At 35.1% G+C, this 12,815-nt stretch overlaps 1 protein-coding gene across 6 annotated transcripts in view; it reads left to right on the top strand.

Annotated features, from left to right (window-relative positions):
- The window catches only part of PTBP2 (polypyrimidine tract binding protein 2), a 118,117-nt gene that overhangs the window by 99,462 nt on the left and 5,840 nt on the right, over positions 1-12,815 (top strand). For 3 of the 6 annotated variants that reach the window (XM_078155003.1, XM_020999528.2, XM_020999534.2), the window contains 3 exons: positions 9,064-9,218; positions 10,655-10,688; positions 11,106-11,198. The exons of 1 other annotated variant lie outside the window; for it this stretch is intronic. In XM_078155003.1, coding sequence (XP_078011129.1) covers positions 9,064-9,218; positions 10,655-10,688; positions 11,106-11,198 — 282 coding nt within the window. The remainder of the gene's footprint in view (positions 1-9,063; positions 9,219-10,654; positions 10,689-11,105; positions 11,199-12,815) is intronic. 2 more of the 6 variants (XM_020999545.2, XM_020999555.2) reach the window with 1 other exon arrangement.

The following is a 12,815-nucleotide window of genomic DNA, read 5'->3' as shown; positions in this document are numbered from 1 at the left end:
GAGAAGTCTTACAACCCCCTTTCTTCCTTTACACTCTTCCTTTTTTTTCCCTGTCATCTGGTGACTTATCTCTTTGCTTAATAACTCACCCTGTTTTTTACCTATGTACCTTCTTGCTGTTCATAAGAGAGGAAAAGTTAGTATCGTATACTGGTCTGTATCCAAGGAAGCCCTTCCCAGCCTTCTGGTTTTTAATTTTATCCTATTTCTACTTCTCCCATATTAAATGAGGTTGAAGATTTTTACTGGCTATGATATGCTATTTATAATGCATATGATACATGTTTTCATGGGCTCACCTTAGGGTTCCTAGATAATATATTTGTGTAAGAATGCTGTTTAGCTCTCAAGGTTTCATGCACAAAGACATGGGATCTTTTAAGAATATGCAACTTCAGAAGAAACAACATTCTGAGAACTCCTGTGGGGTAAGTCTTCTCTATATTCCTTTTTCCCTATTGAAATTAATTTAAAATATCAAGAACTACTGAACCTACAAAGAAATTCTGATTGTGAATATGGTAATTTTGGCAAAACATTTAATTTGGATAAAGTAGATTTCATTTGTCTCCTGTTGTTTTCAAATGCAGAAAATGTCTTATGAAAAAGGACACATTTTTTCTTAAGGTCCCTGTTCCTTAGTTACAAATTTATGATTTGTCAAATGATTCTCATCTATATTCAAAGTGATTTATAGAATAAACTATTGATTTAATAAAATTGAAATATATCAGTTCATATGACAACTCTAAGTGAAATTCTGTTGGTATTATCGTTATTCCCATATTGTAGATTAGGAAACTGAGGCTAATGGAGATTAAATGATTGCCAATGGTCAGAGAAGTACTATTTCAGTCATTTGTGCCGGTCACAGTGCTGAGAGGGAAGGTATCCAGCAGAGGGGCATGATGGAAAAGTCCATAGGAGTGCATTTGTGTGAAAAATGAAAAGGTGACTAGTCTGGGCCTCCTCCTTAATGGGAATGACTCTTGGAAGAATCAGAGGGAAGGGCCCCAGGGGCAGAGAGTACTGATGTGTTAGAGGGCTGTTGTGATCTTGCATGATATGAAGAGATTCCTGGGGCAAAATAGAGGAGTGCAGAAGAGTGCAGCCGGGTGCCAGAAGCAAGATTTATTTTCGGGTTTCAAATCCAGTTTTCTTTCCACTATGTTATCACTCCAATAATAAAAGATACATTCTGTGCCATATTTTAATTATTTTTGTTACAAATTTTTAAAATAATTTTTCTAGATTTTGCTTAGATATTTCAGAATGTTGTCAGTGTACTTGTTTTTCCCCACATGAATGCAATTTATCTAGGATTATACTGATCTAATAATTTAATTATGTACTAATTTTATAGTTAGTTTTTTTAAAAAATCACTTTATTGTGCCTAGTTATGGTATGGTGGATTGGGCACTGGCATTAAGAATAGGAAAACCTGGATTCAAATCCCACTGTAGATTTGCTCTTGTGATGGTTGAAAAGTTCAAGAGACATAGTTTCTGGGTAATTAATCATTTTATTAATAATGCTAATGTTTTATTAATGGAAGAATCAGTGACATTCTTGAATGCCAAAGACCCCTCATGTAAACTTACTCAGCACTTACATGCCCTTGAAAGGGTGAGTGTTCCTGAGGGTGGCAATCGATTCTGATACTGGTTAATAAGTATTGAGAGGGGGGCAGCTAGGTGACGCAGTGGATAGAGCACTGGCTCTGGAATCAGGAGGACCTGAGTTCAAATCCAGCCTCAGACTCATAACACTTATTAGCTGTGTGACCCTGGGCAAGTCACTTAACCCCATTGCCTAGCCAAAAAAAAAAAAAGAAGAAAGAAAGAAATTTAAAAAAAAATAAGTATTGAGAGAGAGCAAATATAATAATGAGAGGTGGACCTTTTCCAATGAGGAGATGGGGGACATGACTTTAATTATGTTATATACTTCCAAATCATCCCCAGCCTTGGGGAAATTTAGACTAAGGATCTATGTCCTCCACCCAAGCCTGAGTAGAACACCATGAGCCAGGAGTTTCCCTTTAGATGAAATTCCTGGTGAATTTGGGTGGGGTAGCAGTAGAATGTTAATCCTATCTACTATCATCTGTCCTGTTCTTCAGAGGCTGAGCCTTGAAATGAAGACTTTAGAAAAAGGGGGAGAACTCTGTATCTCCTCAAATCATTGGTTGTTAATAATAATAATTTCTCTTACTGTATGACCCTGAGAAAATCACTTTAAGCTCTCTTTGCCTCACTTTCCTTATTTGTAAAATTAGGGGGTTGGACTAGAGGGATCTGTTTTGATCTCCAAATCTATGAGCCTGTAATTGAAATGGATATAATGCCAAATCCCAATAAGACTAAAAAGTAAATATTAATAGTTTTAGTGGTATTTATGAAAAGATTAAGTCATGGCAGCTATAATAACTTCAAATATTCAACTGACATATTAATAAATATTTTAAGACCTTCCTTAGAAAATAGCTTTAATTGGGCCTAATATTCCATTGGAGGGAAATGTGTAAACTGTAGTGGTCCTCATTTATAAGAACTGATCCATTAGCTCTTTAGACCCTTTAGCTAGTAGAATAGTTAGTCTTTTGTGTTACTCAGATGTTCAAAGTACTTTCATGAAAATCTGTAATGTTAGGGACTCGTATTTCTGAACTTATAATTTGGATAGATAGATGACCTATTCTTGCCTTTTCCCTAAATTTCCGATCTGCAAAGAGCTTTAGCAAAGAGAGCTTCTTAAAGGAAAGTATTTTCTAGAGAAACTAAAGAAGGTTTGTTTAACTTCCATCCTCCAGTTGGTTAGTACTCTGTATAGCTTCCAGTGCATACTTCAAAAATGTTTTGTTCATCTGTGATGAAAGTAAATTGTCTTCTCTAGTGATACTACAGACAGCTAAGTGACATCGTGGATACAGCACTGGGCTTGGAATCAGGACGATTCATTTTCCAGAGTTTAAATCTGGCCTCAGGCACTTACTAGCCATGTGGCCCTCGCAAGCCACTGTTTGCCTGAATTCCTTATCTGTAAAATGAGCTTGGAAAGGAAATGGCTTACCACTTTTCCAAGAAAACCCTAAATGGGGTCAGGAAGAGTCAGCTACGACTGAAAAAAATGACTGAACAACAAAAGTGATACTACTTAGTATACTTACTTAACTATATTGCAGGGTCAATAACAGTGTTATAATAGTTTTCATTTCTGTCTCTTGTATTTTGAATAATTCTCTGTAATAATATTTTATCGTGGTGTTATCCATAGTTATGGCATATACTTACTCCCATTTTATGTATGAGAACACCCAGTTTCAACAGTTGGTTGGATAAATAATTTGTCGCGTTGCATGAGGCCATGTACTATAAATGGTAGAATCAGGATAAGAGCCACTAAAATTTTATTGGAGAAGCTGCTATGATTAAGAAATTATAATTTGAAGGGGGTATAATCTTCAATAAAGCAACCAACCATTAACTAAAAATAATTTTTACCAGAGTTGCTTGTTTAGTGGTTTTATTTTTAAATACTGCCTTTATATAAAAGAACATAAGTAGTATGACTATTACGTAAGGGGACATATTGTTATTGTTACAGTATATATTCCCTTAATCAATAAGTATTTTTTAAGTGCTCATTTTATGGCAGAAAGTTTACTTGACACTGGAAATACCAAGATGAAAATGAAATGGGTCCTGTCCTCAGGGAACGTATATGTCTTTTAGGGGAAATAGCATGAACATGGACAAGTAAATCCAAATTAACATATCAAATGAATATTAAGTAATTTCTGGAGGAAGGACACTAGCATCTTAGGTGAAGTTAATCAAGGTAAATGTCATATAAGAGATGGCACTTTAGCTGAGCCGTAAAGGTAGCTAGGATTCAAGGAACAGAGGTGTAGGGAGCATCCTGTGCATAGGCATGTAAGATATGTAGTGTCATGTATGAAGAATAGAAAGTACTAATTTAGCTGGAATGTAATCTGTGAAGGAGAGTAATGTGCAGTAAGCCTGGAAAGATAGACTAGAACCATGTCATGACAGGTTTGCAGCACCAAACAGAAGAGTTTGTATTTTATCTTTGAGTCAGTTGGGAGCAGAGGAGTGACACAGTCAGTCAGACCTGTGTTGTAGGTACCAAAATATATTGCTTCAGAATGAAAACATAACATTAGACCACCAGCTTCTATACTTGTCTGTTTCTGTACTGATTTCACATTTCTGTTATCTCTTGATTTCTGAATTTATCTTTTCTGTGTTACTTTTCATTTCGGTTTTTTCCTGCCTTCCCTGTTACTATAAAGGCAACATCATCCTCTTAGTCTGTCAAACTGGCAACCTAGGAGTCATCTTGGTCTCTCACCTTTATGCCCCGTCTCACCCCCATATATATCCAGTATGTTGCCAAGGCCTGTTGATTTTTACCTTTGCAACATCTTTTGAGTATAGTCCCCATCTCTCCTCACACTGCCACCACTCTGGTGCAAGCCCTCATTACTTCATGCCTGGACAATTTTAGTAGTCCATTTGTGGGTCTCCCTGAGTCAAGTCCTTCCCCATTCCAGTCCAGCCTCCATTCATTTACTAAAATGATTTTCCTAAAGCTGAGATTCAACCATGTGTCATTCTGTGGCGTCCCCCCCCTCCCCCTTTTCCTGCTCAGGCTATAGTATCTTCCTATCATCTTCAGGATCAAATACAAAGTACCTGGTTTGGCCCCTTTCTATATCTTTCCAGACTTCTTTAAATATCAGTCCACACCATATATTCTTCAATTCAATGACACTGGCCTCCCTGTTCTGTGAAAAAGACATTCCATTTCTCGACTCTGCATTTTCTCTAGCTATTCCCATGCTTGGCATGCTCTTCCTCCTCATCTTTGCCTGAATAGCTTCCTTTAAGTCCCAAATAAAATACCGTATTTTACAGCAAGTCTTTCCTAACCCTTCTTAATTCTAGTGCCTTCTTTTCTATTAGTTATTTCCTATTTTTCTTGTATATAGCTTATTTGTATATATTTGTTTCCATGTTTTCTCCCACATTATGAGCTCCTTGAGAGCAGGAACTATTTTTTGGATCTTTATGTGTCCCTAGTACTTAGCACAGTGCCTGACTCATGTGAGTGCTTAATAAATGCTTATTGATTGATTCATCTCTGGACAGTAGTAGAAATTAGAACTCACCTTTTCTCCTGCCACCTGTCCTGGAACCTCATAAAACAGATAAATGCAGCAGCAATTCAGCTGCCTTCTTTCATCCAGCTATTCTGATTATATTAATCTAGGCAAATAGCCTATGGGAACCTGAATTCCCAGTAATAAGAGAATAAAATCAAGTCACAACCTCTTTACAATGTCAGATTCTTTTTTTGTGATCAAAATTATATGTAAAAACATAAATACATGCTAAAAGATGTCGACCATTGAAGTTGAGAATAGTAATTTCCAATGGAATAGAAAGGTTTCTGTGGTATTGAAATACTGCATAACCTTTTATGTTGGAGAGATTTTAGATTAGACATAAGGAAAATTTCCCTGTCTTCTAGGTTCTTTTAACAATTCAATAAAAAGTTATACATCTCTAATACTTTAGCAACCTTTCTAAGTTATCATATTTGAAGAAGAGTGGGATGTATGTATTGGTACAGTGACTCCCCCTTATCATTTAAATTCTGCCCCTGATGCCTAAGGAGAAACAGTTGGGGAAGAAGTCTAGACTATCTGGATTCATTTGAACAGATTGTCCCAGAGTGGTGATGGAAAATAAGGAAGAATAATTGGAGATACTGTAGATAGGGAAGGCAGCAGTCAAAAGCTGATGTGCCAGACTGGATGGCCTGATATGTCATTCTTCGATAAGCATGCTGGTAACTGCCAGCCTCAGCTATGCTCTGATATAGAATATATATTCCTGAGATAAATAGTAAATGTTTATTACTCCATTTTTTAACTAGTAGAAAAGTTGTAGTCTTATTTCTACTCTAGCTCATTTATAAAAATGCAGTATAGTCAATGGAATTTTAAAAAATTCTAATGAATTTACTGGAGTAAATATGATTTATAACTATTCTAAATTTAGATATTTTCTGTGTATTAAAATGTTTTTGTAGGTTGTTTCTTTTACAGCTCTGAATTTCATTCTATCTTTGATGTCATAAATTAGCTAGATAATCTAGTTATAAAACCAGATTTCAGAAAGAAAATTGAATTTAAAGGCAGTTTTATCTTTCAAAGTCAACAAATATTTTTTAAGCTCCTGAGTACAGCCATCTTAAATCCTTTATGTAATTGTGTTGAACACATTTTCTGTTACTTTTGAAGCTGCTTTTCTTTAAGTATTTCATTAGATTCTTATATTTAATCATTTAAAACATACAGTGGTATGTTGGAACTTTGATGTTTCTAGAAGGATTTTTTTATCTAAAATTATAGAATATTAGCACTTAATGGATGTTGTCCTTAGATTGATATGTCTAAATTAACTTCAGTTATTTTTATATATGGATTCCAAACCAGTGCTATATATTAGAGGTAGAGAAAATTTATGAATGAAATAGAATTTTTTTCTGGGCTTTTTAAAAAATGTGTTTTTCCTATCACATACATGGGATGTGTGCACATTCATAAAGGATGAGAAAATGAGAAAGAGTTGTGATCTGTACTAATAGAAGGAATACCTACATAGATAAAATCATAAATCTATTGAATAATGGAAGCGTTAATGAAGGATTTTGAGTGTGTAACATTGTGAAAACATTTCCACAGTATTTTGTTTGACATCATTTTTATTAGTTTGAGAAGTAGTGTGATAGTGAATTAGGACACTGTGCTTGCAGCCAAGAAAACCTAGGCTCAATCTTGCCTCCAACACCGACTAGTTGTCAGACCCTTGGCAAGTGCCTTTACTTTTCTGGGCCTCAGTTTCCTTATCTCTAAAATGAAGGAGTTGGACTTACTGGCTTCTAAGATACCAAAGAATAGGTATCTTCTGCAAATTAGGCAAGACCAGCTTTGGTTTTTAATTTTGATAACATAAGTGACTATATTAGAATATTTAACATTTTATACTTAATTAGTAAGTTAAAATGAAAACAAAAAGTTAGAGTTTGTCACCCTTTTCTATATGGGTAATGGACTAGTTGGTTAAACTCCTTAGTTGAACTTCACAAAAGGATATGCCTTTCTTTTCAAGATTAAATTGCCCTGTCATCCTGAAGTGCTTCCTTTCATGTAGACCATAGAGTTAGAACTGGGATGGACAATGGCGATGTTGTAGCTCATTCTGCTACACGGTTTACAGGTGACAAAATTCAGGTCCAGAGGGATAAAATCACTTGTCCAAGATCATACCAGAAGGAGCTGAACCAGGGTTTGGACCAGTTCCTTTTCTGGGTTCTTTCCAATATATCCTTTCTGTTTCTGAATTAATGCATACTTTAAATGTTTTAGAGGCATGCTCTTGTTAACTATTTGCTGAACGCCATAAATCAGTTGGGCATTTCATAGATTATCATATTATATCCCCTTTGCTGGAATACATACAGGAGTAAGAAGACAAGAGAATTAGAAACTATTTTTGACATCAGTAAATGAGTCTAGGATTTTATAGCAATATTGAATGTATAGTCTATCTTATGCAACTTTAATGAAGTGCTTTGACCGTTCAAACAAAACTGTCTAAAAGAAGTATTGAAGAATGATATAAAGAAAGAGAGGTCCCTTTTTAAGACAAAGTAGTTTTAGTAAGTCAGAAACAGCAGAGAAGTTAAAGAAAAATGAGAGTAGGGAAAAGCACCTTTATTACTCCCATAACTGCACTAGAAGGCCAGTTATAATTTCCATAACATGAAAATGTCAGAAACTAACTGGAAAAGATTAGAAAATCAGATAATCTAAAGTAAAAGCAGCATGTCTAAATGGCACACCCAAAGAGGTTACAGGCAAAGAATGAATAAATGAAATGGGAGACATCCCAGTGGGCCAACTCTTATCTATGCTTTGTCATTTCCATCTTTGTATAGGAAAGATACACGTCCTCCTTACCCCCTCCATATGGAATGTTAAATTAACTTGAGAGGCTGAGTTTGAGAGTTAGTTGATATGAAGAATTGAAAGGGCTCTGAATTAATTAGAAAATAAAAAGTTGATGATAAGAGAAAGAAATTCCATAATACGGAATTGATATATCCATAAAATGACTTTTAACAAGCAAAGGTCGATGCATGGTGATGAAACAAATTGGTGAGGAAGTACTAGAAAAACTAATTAGGAAAGAATAAGGGAACATTCAAAGTACTCAGCACAGTGCCTGGAATAGAAGCTACTTAATAATGCCTGTTGACTGACTGAAAGAATAAAAAATTGAACTTGGAGAAAATGTGATATTAGAAATCCCTAGTTTTTTGTTCTCTATAGTGAGAGAGTGTAATGTTTACTAGAACTTATATTCATTTTAGTGCTTTGGCTTCAGTGTGTAATTAACAAGGCAAACTGATCTTCATAAGGTTCACTTGAGGTCATTTTGATGAATTAAAAATATGATACTAAGGATGATCTGTATTGATCTACAAAATGAAAAGACTATAATTAGCTACATCATTCCAAATGTGAATTTGAGGGAAAGATGGCAAGAAGAAAGTTGCCACCACTGTTAGTAGTATGAACCAGTATTATAATAATAAAGACATTTCTTAATTAAAAATTTCTTGATGTGACTAAAATACAAAAAGAAAACCCATTGAATTTGTGCAGGGTTTTCTTGAGATAATTTTCTTCTTAGAAATAATGTTCAATATGCTTTTCTTTTGTGTACAAAGTGGATTGCTTGTGAATTTAAAAGGTTATACTTAATTTTTTACCAGAAAATTTAGGTACATGCTTGAACCAGCATAAACAGAAGCTTCTTCATTTATCCCCAGTTGGTTTCATTTAAGCATGAAAAAATATCACGCACTGGCGTGGTAAGCTGTAAGCTGTGCAGCCATCATGCTTAAGTAGATTTTTGTAAAAGACTTGTGTGTGTTTCGTAAAATACGCTTTATTTTAAAATTAGGGCTTCCTGTTGCAGCTGTTCCAGGAGCTCTGAGTCCTTTGGCTATTCCAAATGCTGCTGCAGCAGCTGCTGCAGCTGCTGCTGGCCGAGTGGGTATGCCTGGAGTCTCAGCTGGTGGCAACACAGTCCTGTTGGTTAGCAATTTAAATGAAGAGGTTAGTGAAACCATTTACTAGCTTTCATTCTTTTAACTCCATTTCATTTGTGAAAGTTCATCATTTTTTTTTTACATTTTCCCTTATATATATGTTAGTCAAAGTATTTTCTGTTTATGTCTGCTTCTGAATAAAATTGAAGTACTTAAGAAAATACTTTATTTTCCTAGACAGTCATTTATATATTTCTTCATATGTGGCTGCCTATTTTTCTTAAGAAAAATATGGTTACATGCTATTGTTTGGCTTTTTTATTTTACATTTTATGTTTTCAAAGGCAAATGCGATCTAATTTGTAGATTTAACTCTAAAACAGTTTTGCTCGTCTTTTCTGATAATTTGCTTGTTCATTTCATGCCTACATGTCATTGCATTTTTAAAATCTTATTTTATGTGAACTACTCTAATACATTTTTCTTTGAAGGTTCTCCCAAAGATCTTGACGAGGCACTCTTCCAGTCTTTCTTAGTAATTTTTTCTTTGCAGTTTTTAGTCATTGTCTTCTTTTAAAAAAAACTCTTCACCTTTGGTATTTTTTCTTTCTTGTTAAATCTGAAATCTAAGGGGTTTTTTTCCTTTAGTTCTACATTTTATGTCTCGTATATTTTATTTTGATTGCTGTGAAAGCTGGTATGAAATGTGGGAAGCTTGATGTATCAATTTATGATGTCTAGTTTGAATATTTGTTTCATTTCAATTGGCCTCTGTTAACGTGAACATTAAGCTTATTTTATCATTTGATACTATTTTGTCATCCACAGTTTTGCATGCTAAAATGTTTGAATCAGAGTGCCTTTTTCTTTTAAAAAAAACTTTTGCCTGCATTTCATAACCAGCCATGCTTATGCAGTTGAAGTTCAAAGTTTAAAATTCCTATTGCATGCTTTCTCCTCCCTCCCCCCATGTTGAGATGAAATGCTGTAATTTACTCTTTGATATGGATGTACTTTACCCATATTTGTCTTGGGTGACTACATTTTACTCAGTTTTTCTTGTACAGTACATAAACCAACCATTTTCTGACCAAATTCCTGCATTTCCTATGTACTGACCTATATTTTATTTTTTTTGTTCCCCAAATCCTTATTTTTCTTCTGCATTGCTGTTTCCCTTCCCCATTTCATCCTTTTCCCTATGTGTTCACCTTCCCTTTCCTTGTCTTTTCCCAAATGCCCATTCCCATCCCTGTCTTATCCTTTATTTTCCTTGTCCTTGTCTTCATTCCCTGTCTCCATTCCCCTATGTTCATGCTTCTGTGCTTGAACAAATGTTCCTCGGACCAACTTGCCCCAATTAACCGCCTTGAACCATGATCCATGACCACCTCACCATTCTGCGGGAACCACCCTTCGTTATGGATGATCTGTTCATCTCCGCTCTTCCTCGACTCTTCTCTCTTCTTGTCTTACGCTGCTTGCTCTTCTCTCCTTCTAAAGATGGTTACGCCCCAAAGTCTGTTTACCCTCTTCGGTATGTTATTGTTAGCACTATACTTTTATTATTGATTTGATTTTTGTTTCACCTTAATTCTTATTTGTAGCTAGCACTTTGGCTTAAAGTTGAATAGTAAATCTTTTGCTATTTTTCTTTTGCTGTTTAAAAACTCTCCATAGACACAAAATTTGTTTTAATGCATGCTAATTTATTTTGCATGGTCTTTAATTTAATATCATTCACATAGCTTTGAGGGTTTATCAAAAATTTATTCTTTTCAAAATTCACTGTTCAAAATCTTGATCTTCTTTACTCATTGGTATGAATGTTAAGATTGAGTGAATGATCTTGTTGATGTCTGAATGTTTCATTGATATGTCAGAATTATACTGCTTAGTTGACTTGCCCTTAAAATTAATTTCATTTTTGGATTACCTCTCTGACTTCGAAAAGGTGTTTATGGGGATGTGCAACGTGTGAAGATTTTATACAATAAGAAAGACAGTGCACTTATACAGATGGCTGATGGAAACCAATCTCAACTTGGTAAGACTGGATTACATGTTTGTGCTCTAAATCTTCAATTACAGATTTTTAAACTATACTAATTTCCTTTTTAGTCCATTTTAAAGTTATTTTGGTTGCATTCTTAATCTCTGGAAGAAAATAAAATGTAACTTTACCAACTCTGCACATCAGATACTATTGTCATTTTCCATTGACTACTATAATTATTTCATAGATGAATTTTTTGGCCGAGGTGAAAAAGAAAATCTCACTTAAGAAGCGTATCCGATCATTTCCAATAACATGTACTTTGGTTAATGTTACACTAAATTTATATTTAATTCTCCAGTATAATTCCTGTTTTTTATTGCAGTTTCAATATTTTTTTTAAAAGTGATTACTGTAGCAACCCCATCATGATGTCTTACCACCTTATGTTTAAAGTTTGGGGTTTTTTTTTGCTTTTCAGTAATTTAACCTTACACTAACTTATTCTCTTCTTAGGGATCATTATGGCCTCAGTCCCTAGCATAGATGCAGACTCAGCTGGTTCTTATTTTTGCTTTCCATCTACAAAAGCTAAACCCTCCCCATTCCTGGCTTGCTTCCCCTTTAGGTACTCTCTTCATTATTCCCATGCCAACAGTAAGCTGCTCTTATTTCTCCCACCTGATTTCTCTCTATTGCCTCACAGTCAGGTGTCTAATTCAGAAGAAAAGAAGAAGCCTTGAACTATCACCCTTCTTCATGTATCTTCCTCAAAGAGAGACCTGGGAAGAAGGGGAAAGGGGTAGGGTAATGACTGCTATCTTCAAAGAAAGATTAGGCTTTTTCTGCTTGGTTCTAAAGAACCAAGAGGAGAGAGGGGTAGAAGTTGCAAAGAAATAAATTATTCATGATGTCAGGAAAAAATTTAATAACAGAACTATTTAAAAGTGGAATAAATTGCCTTGGGAGGGTGTGAGTTTTCCTCCCCAGGGCTTTTCAAGCAGAGACTGGATAATCATGTATCAGGTATGTAATAAAGGATATGCTTATTCAGGTATGTGTTGGACTAGATGGGAAGGGGAAAGGGAACAAGCATGTGTCAGGCACTGGACTAAGTACTTTGCAGATATCTTTTTTAGGGGCCTCTTGTGTCCCAATTCTGAAATTTTGCAGTTTAGAATTTATTGAAGAAAAGCTTTATTACAAGAAGGAATATTGATTCTCAATATCAGGGTAGAAGCACTCCCCCTTCTCTTTATTATTTTCCCTTTGCCTCAGTGTGACTGGCCTGGAGTGAGCTCTTGGAACTAGAGTTTGTTTGCGCTAGTTTGCTTTGCACATCATGATTTATTTACTATGAATTTAAAGGGTATCCCAAAAGCGTTAATGCAGTTTTAAGCTTTTGTACCTTTTTTTTTTTTTTGGTGAGGCAGTTGGGGTTAAGTGACTTGCCCAGAGTCACACAGCTAGTGAGTGTTATGTGTCTGTTTTGTAGCTTTTTAAAACAGCATTAAGACCACTATATTTACTGAGCCTACACATGTCATTTGAAGAGAATTAATCATAATGAAAGTTTCTAATGACATATTGCTTGAAATGGGAGACAGTATAGTGTATAAGGAGGTTATCTAAAAGCTAGGAAGACCAGGATTCAAGTCCTGCTTCTCA

This window comes from Phascolarctos cinereus, unplaced genomic scaffold (assembly GCF_003287225.1).
Source record: "Phascolarctos cinereus isolate Bilbo 61053 unplaced genomic scaffold, phaCin_HiC Scaffold_5;HRSCAF=322, whole genome shotgun sequence".
NCBI lineage: Eukaryota > Metazoa > Chordata > Mammalia > Diprotodontia > Phascolarctidae > Phascolarctos > Phascolarctos cinereus.
The sequence above is the reverse complement of the archived record's forward strand: the minus strand, read 5'-3'. Positions and strand labels throughout refer to the sequence as shown.